The 17,892-nt window shown below is 39.2% G+C and overlaps 1 protein-coding gene across 1 annotated transcript; it reads left to right on the forward strand.

Moving 5' to 3' along the window:
* The first annotated feature begins 230 nt into the window (after window positions 1–230).
* On the forward strand, window positions 231–2,936 carry CCT1 (chaperonin containing TCP1 subunit 1). The gene is made up of 3 exons (XM_065239756.1): window positions 231–423; window positions 991–1,679; window positions 1,750–2,936. The coding sequence occupies exons 1-3, from the start codon at window positions 351–353 to the stop codon at window positions 2,659–2,661; spliced, it is 1,674 nt and encodes a 557-aa protein (XP_065095828.1). The 5' UTR covers window positions 231–350; the 3' UTR covers window positions 2,662–2,936.
* The last annotated feature ends 14,956 nt before the right edge of the window (window positions 2,937–17,892 follow it).

The raw sequence follows: 17,892 nt of genomic DNA on the forward strand, positions 1-17,892 counted from the left end.
ACAAATCTATTGGTGGGAGTATTTAATTTAAACCATCAATATAGTATTTTTGCCAATGGATTTTGTTTCTGTGTAATATTGAACGGCCCAGTTTGAAAAACTGGAACATGCTTTCGAAAAACGCTATACTACACATGCGGCTACCAATCTATGCTACCAATTTAAAAACTGGTAGCTCTATGCAGAACCGAAGATTGACAATCCTAAAGCGTCGCAGCTCACTGGCACACCGATCTGTCAGAAGGTGAAAAACGAACTCGCGAAACGGACTAGCTTTTCGGTGCGTGCTTGATTTAGTGCAAATTTTTCCCTGGTAATTCCAAGAAAATCGTAGAAAAACAACAGAAAACATGTCCACCGTTGCGAGTGCACTTTCTCTAGCCGGAACGCGGACATCCGGAGCGCCGGTTCGCACACAAAATGGTAAGTTTTCGACCGTAACAAGAAACATGCGGTGTGCGGTCTCTGAGAACAAGAAAATTTTCGGCTGGGTTGTTTATGGAAATATCTGCCAGCAGGAGGGACGAGGACAGGAAGCGGAATGAAATTCATCACATGCTATGAATGGTGTCGTTTTGTCGGATATACAATGGAAAATGATTTAAATTTTTCATTTCCATCAATAAATCGATCACCAATATTAACAATAAGCGATACGCTTTGTATGAAAATTTAGAAACGTGAGGAATAATGCGATGTTACATTGTGTAGCAGCCCCGTCACTCCCACTCAAATTTGGATGGAAATTAATACTTTATGATAGGAAAACAAGATCAAATTCATATAAGGAAGTTTAAATGGTTTATAAAGACACTGAATTAGCAGAGTAGGTTGCTTATGCCTAAATTTTAATAAGTAAATCATGAGATTTTTGGAAAGTTCTCGTTCTTCTCAATGACTCATTTACCGCTAGTTGAGGTTATGTTCCACTAAAGGGATTGTTTTTGCCTTTTCGATGCCGATATTGATTTAATTTTCAATCTTTTTTAGTGATGGCAGCATCTTCCATTGCTAACATCGTCAAATCCTCCCTGGGACCAGTTGGGCTGGATAAGATGCTGGTTGATGACATTGGAGATGTTACAGTCACAAATGACGGTGCCACCATCCTACGTCTGTTGGAAGTGGAACATCCAGCTGCCAAGGTTCTTTGCGAATTGGCTCAACTGCAGGACGAAGAAGTAGGTGATGGCACTACATCCGTTGTGATCATTGCTGCCGAGCTGCTGAAGAACGCCGATGAACTTGTTAAGCAGAAGATTCACCCAACGTCAATCATTGCCGGATACCGTTTGGCTTGTAAGGAGGCTTGCAAGTACGTTTCGGAACATCTGACAGCCCCGGTCGATGAGCTGGGCCGTGACACATTGGTTAATGTTGCTAAAACGTCGATGAGCTCGAAAATCATTGGTGCTGATGCAGATTTCTTCGCCGCTATGGTTGTGGATGCTGCCCAGGCCGTCAAGATTACGGACCCCAAGGGTAATCCAGTATATCCGATCAAGGCAGTGAATGTGTTAAAGGCCCACGGCAAATCCGCCCGCGAAAGTGTTCTGGTTCATGGATATGCTCTGAACTGTACGATTGCCTCCCAGCAGATGCCGAAGAAGATTGTCAATGCAAAGATTGCCTGTCTGGACTTTTCGCTCCAGAAGACCAAAATGAAGATGGGAGTTCAGGTAAAACCATTTCTTTGTGATGCAATTAATCATACATTTAATGTTTTGTATTCTTATTTTATTTTTTCAGGTGTTGATCACCGATCCTGAGAAATTGGAAGGCATCCGTTCGCGTGAGTTGGACATCACAAAGGAAAAGATCGAGAAGATTATCGCCACCGGTGTCAACGTGGTTCTGTGCAGTGGTGGAATAGATGATCTCTGTCTGAAGTACTTTGTCGAGGCCGGAGCCATGGCGGTGCGTCGTGTCAAAAAGTCCGATCTGAAGCGCATTGCCAAGGCTACCGGTGCTGCCTTCCTGACTTCGCTGACCAACATGGACGGAGAGGAAAGCTTCGAGCCAAGCTACGTGGGAGAAGCGGCCGAAGTCGTACAGGAGTTTGTCTGTGATGACGAGCTAATCTTGATCCGTGGCCCGAAGGCACGTACCGCAGCTTCAATTATTCTGCGTGGACCCAACGATTTCTACTGTGACGAAATGGAACGCTCGATTCATGATGCGCTGTGCGTAACAAAGCGAGTGCTGGAAGGCAAGAAGGTCGTTGCCGGAGGTGGTTGCGTAGAGGCAGCTCTGTCGATCTACCTCGAAAACTTTGCCACTTCGTTGAGCTCTAGGGAACAACTTGCGATTGCCGAGTTCGCCAAGTCGCTGCTGGTGATTCCAAAAACATTGGCCGTGAATGCTGCTAAGGATGCTACCGATTTGGTTGCGAAGCTCCGTGCCTATCACAATTCCAGCCAAACCAAGGTTGACCATGCTCATCTGAAGTGGTGCGGACTGGATTTGATCGAAGGAGTGGTGAAGGACAACAAGAAGGCTGGTGTGCTGGAACCGGCCATGTCCAAGATCAAATCGCTGAAGTTTGCAACCGAAGCTGCGATCACGATTCTGCGTATCGACGATATGATCAAGCTGAACCCAGAGGAAAAGCAGGGCAAGAGCTACGGAGATGCATGTGCTGCCGGAGAACTGGACGGTTAGGAAGCATCTCACATAATCGTTTTAAGTAAGTCCTTTTACGTGTATTTTCTGGCCCTATTGCTTGCGCTGCTTTTATAGCGGTTTAACAGTGGCATCATTTCCCAATCACTTTCGAAATCGTTTGCTTTCAACTTAAGTTGTTTACCCACTGGAGGGAGGATGAGTGATAACAGAAGCATTGAAAGTGCATACCCTGATCAGTTGCGCGTTCTCATTTATATCATTTTTCGAACTACTTACCGGATCATAGCAACAATAAGCACCCACACATAATATAATAATGGTAATAACACAAAACTCGGCTTGGAATATTATGTGTCTAAAACATACCGAAGACCCCGAAAGGTGGAGGAGAGACATAAGGGACAAACATAACACTAAGAACATTCGAGAAAGGAATCTTCTACTGAAAGATTCGCTAGTACAAATAACACACGGCCGGCGAATATGACTCATTTTTGAGTTCCGTTTAGTCAAATTCGGAGAAACAGGTAACGGTAGTAAAGTTTTCCTCGATCTTCCTGGAAAAACTTTTCGAATATGATGACAATCGAGAGAGATTTCACTCAGTCTATGGGACCTATTATGTATAGTCCTGTTCAAAGCCATTTCTGCCATTCTACGACCAATTTTTCGATCATTATAGGTCAATTATGATCGGGAGTGTACACGCTATTTCTAAACAACTAATATCCGTCAAAAGTAGGGCAGGCCTACCCAAAATTGAGTAAACAAAGTTGGAACTGACAAGATGACACATGAACAACATTATTCAGATTCAGCTCGATGTTGTCCATTCGTCATCTGGACAGTCCCAACTTTGTTTACTCAATTTTGGGTAGCCCTACTTTTGACGAATATGAGTAGATCTTACTCAAATTTGGGTTGTTTAGAAATAGAGTTTAAGTCGAGTCGAGCGTCACTTCTGGTCACTGGTCTAATTTTGTATTAAATCTGTTATACCATAATAGACCAGTGATCAGAAGTGACGCTTGACTCGACTTACATAGTAGGGCCCTATTAGTATACTTCTGGAGTGAGTAAAATTTTCGTCGATTTTCCTTATATCCGAGCAGATTTTTGAAGATAATGTTACACATTCTATGAGTGACCTACGTTTTTGCCTACATTCGTGCAGAAGCGTTCTGTTATTATAAATTGAGAATTATTTTCCCTTTGGAACGTGCAAATATATTAGTGAACTAAAGTCCCCATGGAGAATAGGAGAACTATGAGAGTAATGATGATATAAACAAAAAATCAGGAAGGCATTGCACATTTTGCACCAATTTGCGCTGAAAATAATACATCAGATTGTTTTAAAGCTAAGGCCAGAAAAAATAAAAATTTTATGTTTTTATATACAGGTCGAACTCAATTATCCCCGGGTATTCTAACCATATTTTTTTCTGTAGTATTCACCGAAAATAGTTTTCATGTAGCTTCCATTGGAATCGCATAATTAATGGAAATCATCTGAATTTCACACAACATTTATGCGATCACGTTAATTTTATATGATTTTTCATTTGAATTTCATCGGCCTCATAATATTCATGTGATTTTGTGGTGAGATTTTTAGCTATGTGAAAGCTATGTGAAATTCACATGGTTTTCATCCATTAGATATGTAATAAATTTTTTGAGTGTTGGATTTGAGTAAGTAAAAACCAGAAGCATTTATCAAGATTCCAAGCATCAGAGCATATTTTCCACCCCACCTAAAAAGCGACCATGAAATAATGGAATGTGTATTGAAAAGAGAGACAAGAGAACGTGCAGCTAGCCATTGTTCTCGTACGACCATCCCGCAGGCTAAAAAGGCTAGATACGACCTGGAGGTGCTGAAAAATGAAGAGGAACGGAAAAAATACCAGGATAAAGTTGACCGAAATCTGTTTGCGACAACGATAAGTGTTAATGTCAGCGTAGATGAAAAATGGACTAGGATCCAATCAGCAATAACAAGCGGTGCAGAGACAGTGCTTAAAACCATGGGATCCCCACCGACTCCAAGAAGAAGGGAAGCATCGAAAAAAATACTTCCTGGCAACGCAAAGGGGGATGGCGGACAGAAACAATCCGGATTTAAGAAGGGAAGCAGTGGTGGCAAGAGTTTAAAAGAAGAAGGCATATGATATGCATTTCACCGAAAAAGTAAATAAATTTTTTGGAGCAGTTGAAAAAGAAAACGAGATAGCTCAAATGGCAAAAACGTTCAGGTTTATAGAACACCACAAGCGCAATAAGGAAAGCAAGTCGCGAAAATATATACCGTGCCGATTCAAATTTCGGACACTTAAACTCGAATTTCGGACACTTTTAAAAGTTGATTACACTGAAGTCTTTTTTTACACGGTTTTTTTTACGCGGTTTTTTTTTACACGGTTTTTTTTACGACGATTTTCGAAATAACGCGGTTTTTTTTACGCGGTTTTTTGAAATAACGCGGTTTTTTTTTACACGGTTTTTTGAAATAACGCGGTTAAAGAGCCAAAACATTCTAAGTGTTTTCTGAGGAATGGACTTAGCCAAAAAAAACAAACTTGCAAGTGTACTTCGAGTGGATTCACCGGACAACATGAGTACATACATATTTTCGGAACGGGAACGACGTGTAGAGGCCGGAAATCGATGATTCATGCCATTTTGGAATCCAAGATGGCGGCTTCCGGTTTTGTGAAAAACTGTCAAATAGCCAACAATATGGATATTTTTGGAACGGGAACGACGCGTAGAGGCCGGAAATCGATGATTCATGCCATTTTGGAATCCAAGATGGCGGCTTCCGGTTTTGTGAAAAACTGCCAAATAGCCAACGATATGGATATTTTCGGAACCGAGACGACATGCAGAGGCCGGAAATCGATGATTCATGCCATTTTGGAATCCAAGATGGCGGCTTCCGGTTTTGTGAAAATCTGTCAAATAGCCAACAATATGGATATTTTAGGAACCGAGACGACATCCAGAGGCTGGAAATCGATGATTCATGCCATTTTGGAATTCAAGATGGCGGCTTCCGGTTTTGTGAAAAACTGTCAAATAGCCAACAATAAGGATATTTTTGGAACCGAGATGACATGCAGAGGCCGGAAATCGATGATTCATGCCATTTTGGAATTCAAGATGGCGGCTTCCGGTTTTGTGAAAAACTGTCAAATAGCCAACGATATGGATATTTTCGGAACCGAGACGACATGCAGAGGCCGGAAATCGATGATTCATGCCATTTTGGAATCCAAGATGGCGGCTTCCGGTTTTGTGAAAATCTGTCAAATAGCCAATAATATGGATATTTTTGGAACGGGAACGACGCGTAGAGGCCGGAAATCGATGATTCATGCCATTTTGGAATCCAAGATGGCGGCTTCCAGTTTTGTGAAAAACTGCCAAATAGCCAACGATATGGATATTTTCGGAACCGAGACGACATGCAGAGGCCGGAAATCGATGATTCATGCCATTTTGGAATCCAAGATGGCGGCTTCCGGTTTTGTGAAAATCTGTCAAATAGCCAATAATATGGATATTTTTGGAACGGGAACGACGCGTAGAGGCCGGAAATCGATGATTCATGCCATTTTGGAATCCAAGATGGCGGCTTCCGGTTTTGTGAAAAACTGTCAAATAGTCAACAATATGGATATTTTCGGAACGGGAACGACGCGTAGAGGCCGGAAATCGATCATTCATGCCATTTTGGAATTCAAGATGGCGGCTTCCGGTTTTGTGAAAAACTGTCAAATAGCCAACAATAAGGATATTTTTGGAACCGAGATGACATGCAGAGGCCGGAAATCGATGATTCATGCCATTTTGGAATTCAAGATGGCGGCTTCCGGTTTTGTGAAAAACTGTCAAATAGCCAACGATATGGATATTTTCGGAACGGGAACGACGCGTAGAGGCCGGAAATCGATGATTCATGCCATTTTGGAATCCAAGATGGCGGCTTCCGGTTTTGTGAAAAACTCAAATAGCCAATAATATGGATATTTTTGGAACGGGAACGACGCGTAGAGGCCGGAAATCGATGATTCATGCCATTTTGGAATCCAAGATGGCGGCTTCCGGTTTTGTGAAAAACTGTCAAATAGCCAACAATAAGGATATTTTTGGAACCGAGATGACATGCAGAGGCCGGAAATCGATGATTCATGCCATTTTGGAATTCAAGATGGCGGCTTCCGGTTTTGTGAAAAACTGTCAAATAGCCAACGATATGGATATTTTCGGAACGGGAACGACGCGTAGAGGCCGGAAATCGATGATTCATGCCATTTTGGAATCCAAGATGGCGGCTTCCGGTTTTGTGAAAAACTGTCAAATAGCCAATAATATGGATATTTTTGGAACGGGAACGACGCGTAGAGGCCGGAAATCGATGATTCATGCCATTTTGGAATCCAAGATGGCGGCTTCCGGTTTTGTGAAAAACTGTCAAATAGCCAACAATATGGATATTTTCGGAACGGGAACGACGCGTAGAGGCCGGAAATCGATGATTCATGCCATTTTGGAATTCAAGATGGCGGCTTCCGGTTTTGTGAAAAACTGTCAAATAGCCAACAATATGGATATTTTCGGAACCAAGACGACATCCAGAGGCCGGAAATCGATGATTCATGCCATTTTGGAATTCAAGATGGCGGCTACCGGTTTTGTGAAAAACTGTCAAATAGCCAACAATATGGATATTTTAGGAACCGAGACGACATCCAGAGGCTGGAAATCGATGATTCATGCCATTTTGGAATCCAAAATGGCGGTTTCCGGTTTTGTGAAAAACTGTCAAATAGCCAACGATATGGATATTTTCGGAACGGGAACGACGCGTAGAGGCCGGAAATCGATGATTCATGCCATTTTGGAATCCAAGATGGCGGCTTCCGGTTTTGTGAAAAACTGTCAAATAGCCAATAATATGGATATTTTTGGAACGGGAACGACGCGTAGAGGCCGGAAATCGATGATTCATGCCATTTTGGAATCCAAGATGGCGGCTTCCGGTTTTGTGAAAAACTGTCAAATAGCCAACAATAAGGATATTTTTGGAACCGAGATGACATGCAGAGGCCGGAAATCGATGATTCATGCCATTTTGGAATTCAAGATGGCGGCTTCCGGTTTTGTGAAAAACTGTCAAATAGCCAACGATATGGATATTTTCGGAACGGGAACGACGCGTAGAGGCCGGAAATCGATGATTCATGCCATTTTGGAATCCAAGATGGCGGCTTCCGGTTTTGTGAAAAACTGTCAAATAGCCAATAATATGGATATTTTTGGAACGGGAACGACGCGTAGAGGCCGGAAATCGATGATTCATGCCATTTTGGAATCCAAGATGGCGGCTTCCGGTTTTGTGAAAAACTGTCAAATAGCCAACAATATGGATATTTTCGGAACGGGAACGACGCGTAGAGGCCGGAAATCGATGATTCATGCCATTTTGGAATTCAAGATGGCGGCTTCCGGTTTTGTGAAAAACTGTCAAATAGCCAACGATATGGATATTTTCGGAACGGGAACGACGAGTAGAGGCCGGAAATCGATGATTCATGCCATTTTTGGAATCCAAGATGGCGGCTTCCGGTATTGTGAAAAACTGTCAAATAGCCAACAATATGGATATTTTCGGAACGAGAACGACGCGTAGAGGCCGGAAATCGATGATTCATGCCATTTTGGAATCAAAGATGGCGGCTTCCGGTATTGTGATATAATAATCAAATGATGATCAAATAGCCAACGATATGGATATTTTCCGAACCGAGACGACATGCAGAGGCCGGAAATCGATAATTCATGCCATTTTGGAATCCAAGATGGCGGCTTCCGGTTTTGTGAAAAACTGTCAAATAGCCAACAATATGGATATTTTCGGAACGGGAACGACGTGTAGAGGTCAGAAATCGATGATTCACGCAATTTTGGAATCCAAAATGGTGGCTTCCGGTTTGTGAATGTTTCAAAAAAAATGTTAGGCAACAAATTTTAATTAACTTTTTTTTTCGATAATCTGTAATTAATCTTCTTACATTTACAAGAACTTCATAAATTCAATGTTGAACAACATGTGATACCAGTGACTTGGTTGTGGAATGCATGTAGCACTAGAGGTTATACAGGTACAAGTGGTAATGGCCTGCCGAGATTTGCTCAGCCGAGCTCGGTAGAAAAAAAAAACTTAGTGTGTGGATAGTACTTAACATAACAGGAACTGGGGTTGAAGTTGTCGCTGACCGAATAGTCAAAGTCATGAAACACAGTGAACGAAGAATCCTTGTCACTGAAATCGATGTTTAGCCAATAAGACATCATGGACACTGCCACTGCCAAAGTAACTCTAGTCGGAAACCTGACAGACTTAAATCTTATTTACATAACTAAGACTTATCGATACTTAATACAAGCAAATGATGAAATTAAAGCATACCCCGTCAGTCAATGCTAACCAGTATATTATTGCGGTAATGCTCTTCGACAGAGGAACCATGCCATTAGTGCGAAGCATTTTTAGTCCACTGCACAGTGGTCCAGAATGCAGATTTAGGTGTAATGATATCAGTCCGCATCGTGCTCTCTTGCCGTGCGGATCTATTTGCTTTTTGCTGAAGGAAGTGTTACTACTACCTAAAGCTACAACAAATTTAAACAGCACTTTTCAGTGCTCAACCTGTAAAAAATTTTCTACCTTGTTCAACTCTTATTCCTCTTCGATCCTTGTTTGGACCCTACCCGAGGTAATCCTTCTTGGATATCGAATTGGAAAATTCCTCTTCGATCCTTCAGATTCTTATAGTAATCTGCTTGGAAGTCGATTTGGATAAAAATTTACTGCCGCCATGGCGCCTAAACGCAAAAGAAAGGGGCAAACTCTTGACCCCCCTTCTGATGAAATTAATTTGAGTAATCAATTTGATTTGCTCACGGATGATGAGAATGATCCATCATCCAAGAAAAATTCTAGTAAACTTTCCCGGCTTAATGCCAAGAAGGAAAAGATTCCCCCTATTGTGATAACCACTACCGATTTCCATGCTCTTCGCATGGAACTTTTGAATTTCGTGAAAGTTAAGTTTTCACTACAAATTGGACGTCGGGGTGAATGCCGTGTATTGGCTGAAACCTTGGACGGATTTAAATGTCTTCTCAAGTATCTTACTGAGAAGAAGCACAAATTTTTTACTTACGACACCAAAACTGAACGTGTGTTCAAGGTTGTCATGAAAGGACTGCCCAGTGGTGAATCCCTGGATCAGATCAAAGATGAACTGGCAAAATTACTTGGAGTTGTACCACTCCAAGTAATCAAAATGAAAATGAAATCCCGTCCTGGCGATTCGCGCAACGGGATTTCTAATGATTTTTATTTAGTTCACTTCAAGTCTAGTGAACTAAACAACCTTAAGGCCTTAGAAAAAGCTAGCCTTATGCTCCATGTCCGAGTGAAGTGGGAACACTTCAGGAAGACTGGAGGAAATTTCCAAAACCTCACCCAGTGCCGTAAGTGCCAGGGATGGGGTCACGGAACTAAAAATTGCTACATGCCAGCTAAATGCATGAATTGTGGTGATTCGTCTCACGCAAAGGACGACTGTCCTGTGAAGGAAGATCCTAAGAAATTTAAATGTTCAAATTGTGGTGAAAACCACAAATCCAATTTTTGGGAATGTAAGACTCGCAAAGCGATCCTACAATCTCGTTCTAGCCGTCAGGTACGAAACGCTCCACGTTTCCGACCAGGTACAAATTCCTCTGCTGTTAACAACGGTCAGCGAGGAACAAATTCTACATTCGTACCCGTAGGTACAAATATCTCCCCTGCTTCAAATGTTTCATCTGTACCTACTCCCCTCGCTGCTAACAATGTTCAGCGAGTTAATGGAGCTACCTATGCTGCTATTGCAGCGGGTAGAAATCAAAATACTAACCAACGTTCTAATGGAAATTTTGACAATTTTGACTTAGGAAGCATTACTGCCCCCAAAATGGAATTTTTACAGAATTCATTAATTGACATGATTTCTGATATGCTTAAATCTAACTCCATGTTTGATGCTATTCAAACTGGAGTAAAATTTGCAAATAATATTGTCATGACTTTAAAATTCAGTAATGGATTTTAAAGCATTAAATATTGTAAATTGGAATGCTCGATCTCTTAAAGATAATGAAGACGAGCTATTTAATTTTTTAAGAGTTCATAACGTGCATATTGCCGTTATAACTGAAACGTTCCTTAAACCTGCCCATAAGGTTAAGAAGGACGCAAACTACTTGATTTATAGAAATGATCGTCTTGATGGACCCTGTGGTGGCGTTGCCATCATTATTCATAGACGAATCAAACATAAAATTCTTTCTTCATTTGAAACCAAAGTTTTTGAAACTTTGGGGGTTTCTGTTGAAACAAAATTTGGACAACTTACGTTTATAGCTGCCTATTTGCCATTCCAATGCGTAGGCCAGCAAAAGAATTTTCTCAAGGGTGACCTCCAGAAACTTACCCGTCATAGGTCTAAATTCTTCATTATTGGTGATTTTAATGCAAAACACCGCTCATGGAATAATGCTCAAAGCAATTCCAATGGTAATATTCTGTTTGATGATTGTTCTGCAGGTTATTACACTATTCAATATCCAAACAGCCCAACATGCTTTTCTTCTGCAAGAAATCCCTCCACTATTGATTTGGTCTTAACTGATTCATGTCAACTTTGTAGCCAACTGGTTACCCATGCTGACTTCGGTTCTGATCACCTTCCAGTAACTTTTGAAATATCCCAAGAAATAATTTGTAATCCCAACAGCTCTACTTTCAATTACCATAGAGCTGATTGGGAGCAGTATCGAACATTTATGGAATATAACTTCGATCCAAACATTCCTCTGCAAACCAAAGATGAAATTAATTATGCTCTTGAATCTCTGACTACTTCTATAGTTGCAGCAAGAGCTGCCTCAGTACCAAAATGCGAGGTTAAATTCGATTCAATTATAATAGACGATGATCTTCAGCTCTTGATCCGTCTTAAAAATGTCCGTAGGAGACAATTTCAAAGAACACGCGATCCTGCCATGAAAGTTATCTGGCGGGATTTGCAAAAACAAATTAAAAAGCGATTCTCTGCCCTGAGGAACAAAACTTTTGAAAATAATATTTCTAAATTAGACCCGAGTTCCAAACCCTTTTGGAAACTCACAAAAATTTTGAAAAAACCTCAAAAGCCAATTCCAGCGCTTAAAGAAGGTGGTAAAATTTTGATCACAAATTTGGAAAAAGCTCAGAAACTTGCTAAGCAATTCGAGAGTTCCCATAATTTCAGTTTGGGTCTTACTAGTCCTATTGAGAATCAGGTTGCTCGGGATTTTCTGAATATTTTCTCTCGGGAAAATATTTTTGATGATTCCTGGGGGACTGATTTGGACGAAGTAAGGTCTATAACTAAAAAATTTCAAAATATGAAAGCTCCAGGTGATGATGGAATTTTCTATATACTCATCAAAAAACTCCCAGAGAGTACCTTGTCTTTCTTGGTAAAATTATTTAACAGATGTTTCCATTTGGCATACTTTCCTGATAAATGGAAAAATGCAAAAGTTGTTCCAATTTTGAAGCCGGATAAAAATCCAGCTGAAGCTTCTAGCTACCGTCCAATAAGTTTGCTTTCTTCAATAAGTAAACTTTTTGAAAAGATAATTTTGAATAGAATGATGCTTCACATCAATACGAACTCAATTTTTGCAGATGAGCAGTTTGGATTTCGCCATGGGCATTCAACTACTCATCAACTCTTAAGAGTTAACAATTTAATTCGTTCAAACAAATCTGAAGGCCACTCAACTGGAGTTGCTCTTCTAGACATAGAAAAAGCATTCGACAGTGTTTGGCATGAAGGTTTGATTGCTAAATTGAAAAAGTTTAATTTTCCACTTTATATTATGAAATTAGTTCAAAATTATTTAACTGACAGAACTCTTCAAGTAAATTATCAAAATTCCAAATCTAATCGACTACCTGTTAGGGCAGGAGTTCCTCAGGGTAGCATTCTTGGGCCTATATTGTATAACATTTTCACTTCGGACCTCCCTGATTTGCCTCAGGGTTGCCACAAATCTTTGTTCGCTGATGACACAGGCATTTCCGCTAAAGGAAGAAGTCTTCGTGTTATTTGCAGCAGACTGCAAAAAAGTTTAGATATTTTCTCTTCTTATTTACAAAAATGGAAGATTTCTCCCAACGCTTCCAAAACTCAACTTATAATATTTCCACATAAGCCTAGAGCTTCGTTTTTGAAACCTAGTAGTAGTCACATAGTCACTATGAACGGAGTTCCAATTTCCTGGTCAAACCAAGTGAAATATCTTGGATTAATACTTGACCAAAAATTAACTTTTAAAGATCACATTGAGGGCATTCAAGCCAAATGTAACAAATATATAAAATGTTTGTATCCTCTTATAAACAGGAAATCCAAACTTTGTCTGACGAATAAACTTCTAATATTTAAACAAGTTTTTAGACCGGCCATGCTTTACGCTGTGCCAATATGGTCTAGTTGCTGCACTACCAGGAAAAAAGCACTTCAAAGGATTCAGAACAAAATTCTGAAAATGATTTTGAAGTTGCCTCCCTGGTACAGTACAACCGAAGTACATAGAATTTCGAATGTTGAGACTTTAGCACAAATGTCCAACAAAATAATTAATAATTTCAGGCAAAAATCGTTGCAATCCTCAATTGCAACGATTAATTCCCTTTATACTTAGATAAGATTTAGTTTTAGTTTTTAGTTTTAAGATATCAATTGTTATACTGACATGCAGGTTAAAAAACCTGTTTAAAATACTGAATTGCCAAGACATGAACAATGTAAAAACACTTAGATTTATATCATAACAATTAAGGCTGGTACGTTACTGCAGTAACTGGAGCACCTAGGTTAAAATGAAATGTAATTTATTTTGAATTTGGAACAAATAAAGAGTTAAAAAAAAAAAAAAAAAAAAAAAAGGTGTAATGATATGTTTTGAGCCTGAAATTGTAGCTTTAGACTAAAAGTTTCTTCTACAAAGTTGTTTCTTAATGTTAGGCCCTTATTTTTATGACAATGAATTCTAGGGTGGTTCTTATTATCATTAAAATCAAAAATATAACTTTTTTGTTTGAATAAATTAAGGTATACATTCTTCGGAAAAGTTATAGCTGAGCTAATTTCAAGCAACTTTGTACAAAGTAACTTTTTTGTATCTCTTAAATTGGCCGATTTAGAGCTATTTTCTTGAATTGAGTTAGGGTGGCTCTTAAAAATACAGTTTTTTTGCTCTATTTATCTTATTTCGAATTTCTCAGCAAAGATGCCTTCAGATAACTTTTAGATCTTAAAAAGGCGCAAATTTTTAATGCACAAAGCTTGTCAATATCTTTCGCCGATCAAGAGTTATTGACGTTTTTATACTAAAAGTATGCACTTTTCAAATGTTAATATCTCTGTTGGGCGCAAACAAAAAAAAAGTTTTTTTGCAGCATTTGAAAGAGCGTATGTTATTCTCAATAATATGAAAAAATTGGAGGTATGTTATTTTTTAAACTCGTATAAAATCAATTTGAATTTATTCATATTTTTTACTATATTTGAGTATATCTTTTTTATTAGAAGAGATACAGGCAACAAATTCAGCTATAAAACATTCGTCTTAAAGAGTTTCAAAAGTCTCTAGAAGATGACTTTCATGATAAATTTCAAATAAAAAAGATGGATTTCATAGGAACACTCTAATGACAAATTTATATAAAATGTGCTAATACATTTATTTCAATATTTGAACATTTAGTGTCTTGGAAGAAGTTTTTGTTCTTAAAAATTCCCTTCTTTTGGTGTTTGCAAACGTCAGGGTGGTCCTCAAATTAGGGAATTTTTAAAACTAACTTTTTTGTTTTACAAAATATAAACATGTGTTGTTCAAAAAAGTTGTAGTTAAGTTACTTGTAAGCAACTTTGTCGAAATTTTTTTTTTCTATCTCTTAACGTTCTCATTTTAGAGTGATTTTTCGGAGTTGACTTAGGGTGTTCCTGGAAAAAATAGATTTTTAGCAATAACTTTTTTATTTGAAAATTCTCATGAAAATTATATTCTAGAGACTTTTAAAACTCTTTAAGACGAATGTTTTATAGCTGAATTTGTTGCCTGTATCTCTTCAAATAAAAAAGATATACTCAAATATAGTAAAAAATATGTATAAATTCAAATTGATTTTATACGAGTTTAAAAAATAACATACCTTTATTTTTTTCATATTATTGAGAATAACATACGCCCTTTCAAATGCTGCAAAAAAACTTTTTTTTGTTTGCCCCAACCAGAGATATGAACATTTGAAAAGTGCATATTTTTAGTATACAAACGTCAATAACTCTTGATCGGTGAAAGATATTGACAAAGTTTGTGCATTAAAAATTTGCGCCTTTTTAAGATCTAAAAGTTATCTCAAGACTCCTTTGCTGAGAAATTCTAAATAAGATAAATAGAGCAAAAAAACTGTTTTTTTAAGAGCCACCCTAACTCAATTCAAGAAAATAGCTCTAAATCGGCCAATTTAAGAGATACAAAAAAGTTATTTCCAACAAAGTTGCTAAAAATTAGCTCAGCTATAACTTTGCCGAATAATGTATACCTTAATTTATTCAAACAAAAAAGTTAGATTTTTGATTTGATTGATAATAAGAACCACCCTAGAATTCATTGCCATAAAAATGAGGGCCTAACTATAAGGAACAACTTTGTAGAAGAGACTTTTAGTCTAAAGTTTCAATTTCCGGCTCAAAACATATCATTCCACCTAAATCTGCACTCTGTACCACTGTGCACTGATACCAGCGCTCATTTCTGAAAAAAAAACTTATAATTTATTCATTGCTTGCAAAAAGAATAGATGAACCAGGGCACATGTATCAGTATAAATCAAATTATAAAACTCTATAGTGTGAAAAAAATCAACAAATTGAAAAATTTACTCGGAGTCGTATGTTTGCGAAAAGAATTATTTCGCGAAGTTCTCTTTGGCACAATTCCGATTTGCAGAATCCTATTTTGCGGTATAAGGATAAAATTTCTGCAAGATAGGACATTACGCGAAATGGGATATTCTGCCAAATAATATTCCGCTTGATGAAATAGGTTACCCCGTAAATCGCTATTGAAATGCCACTGCCGTCAAACTAGGGCGCCTTGATTATGTTGAGCCGACCCTTTCAATTAGTAATGGATGAAATGGTTTTGCAGAACATACATATATACCACATTTTTTTTTTTGACCATGTCAAACAGTGGAATTTAAATTGAAGTTTAATTTAAAGGGTCTACTTGAGTACATACCGTGCACTGGTAGTGGCAGTGTCCATGATGTCTTATTGGCTAAACATTGATTTCAGTGACAAGGATTCTTCGTTCACTGTGTTTCATAACTTTGACTATTCGGTCAGCGACAACTTCAACCCCAGTTCCTGTTATGTTAAGTACTATCCACACAATTAGTTTTTTTTACCGAACTCGGCTGAGCAAATCTCGGCAGGCCATTACCACTTGTACCTGTGCAACCTCTAGTGCTACATGCATTCCACAACCAAGTCACTGGTATCACATGTTGTTCAACATTGAATTTATGAAGTTCTTGTAAATGTAAGAAGATTAATTACAGATCATCGAAAAAAAATTAATTAAAATTTGTTGCATAACATTTTTTTGAAACATTCACAAACCGGAAGCCCCCATTTTGGATTCCAAAATTGCGTGAATCATCGATTTCCGGCCTCTACATGTCGTCTCGGTTCCGAAAATATCCATATCGTTGGCTATTTGACATATTTTCACAAAACCGGAAGCCGCCATCTTGCATTTCAAAATGGCATGAATGATAGATTTCCGGCCTCTGCATGTCGTCTCGGTTCCGAAAATATCCATATCGTTGGCTATTTGACAGATTTTCACAAAACCGGAAGCCACCATCTTGGATTTCAAAATGGCATGAATGATCGATTTCCGGCCTCTGCATGTCGTCTCGGTTCCGAAAATATCCATATCGTTGGCTATTTGACAGTTTTTCACAAAACCGGAAGCCACCATCTTGGATTCCAAAATGGCATGAATCATCGATTTCCGGCCTCTGCATGTCGTCTCGGTTCCGAAAATATCCATATCGTTGGCTATTTGACAGTTTTTCACAAAACCGGAAGCCGCCATCTTGGATTCCAAAATGGCATGAATCATCGATTTCCGGCCTCTGCATGTCGTCTCGGTTCCGAAAATATCCATATCGTTGGCTATTTGACAGTTTTTCACAAAACCGGAAGCCGCCATCTTGGATTCCAAAATGGCATGAATCATCGATTTCCGGCCTCTGCATGTCGTCTCGGTTCCGAAAATATCCATATCGTTGGCTATTTGACAGATTATCACAATACCGGAAGCCACCATCTTGGATTTCAAAATGGCATGAATGATCGATTTCCGGCCTCTGCATGTCGTCTCGGTTCCGAAAATATCCATATCGTTGGCTATTTGACAGTTTTTCACAAAACCGGAAGCCGCCATCTTGGATTCCAAAATGGCATGAATCATCGATTTCCGGCCTCTGCATGTCGTCTCGGTTCCGAAAATATCCATATCGTTGGCTATTTGGCAGTTTTTCACAAAACCGGAAGCCGCCATCTTGGATTCCAAAATGGCATGAATCATCGATTTCCGGCCTCTGCATGTCGTCTCGGTTCCGAAAATATCCATATCGTTGGCTATTTGACAGTTTTTCACAAAACCGGAAGCCGCCATCTTGGATTCCAAAATGGCATGAATCATCGATTTCCGGCCTCTGCATGTCGTCTCGGTTCCGAAAATATCCATATCGTTGGCTATTTGACAGTTTTTCACAAAACCGGAAGCCGCCATCTTGGATTCCAAAATGGCATGAATCATCGATTTCCGGCCTCTGCATGTCGTCTCGGTTCCGAAAATATCCATATCGTTGGCTATTTGGCAGTTTTTCACAAAACCGGAAGCCGCCATCTTGGATTCCAAAATGGCATGAATCATCGATTTCCGGCCTCTGCATGTCGTCTCGGTTCCGAAAATATCCATATCGTTGGCTATTTGACAGTTTTTCACAAAACCGGAAGCCGCCATCTTGGATTCCAAAATGGCATGAATCATCGATTTCCGGCCTCTGCA

The sequence above is a fragment of the Ochlerotatus camptorhynchus genome, unplaced genomic scaffold, assembly GCF_037179485.1.
Source record: "Ochlerotatus camptorhynchus isolate MF236.1 unplaced genomic scaffold, CSIRO-AGI_Acam_v1.1 ptg000062l, whole genome shotgun sequence".
Lineage (NCBI taxonomy): Eukaryota > Metazoa > Arthropoda > Insecta > Diptera > Culicidae > Ochlerotatus > Ochlerotatus camptorhynchus.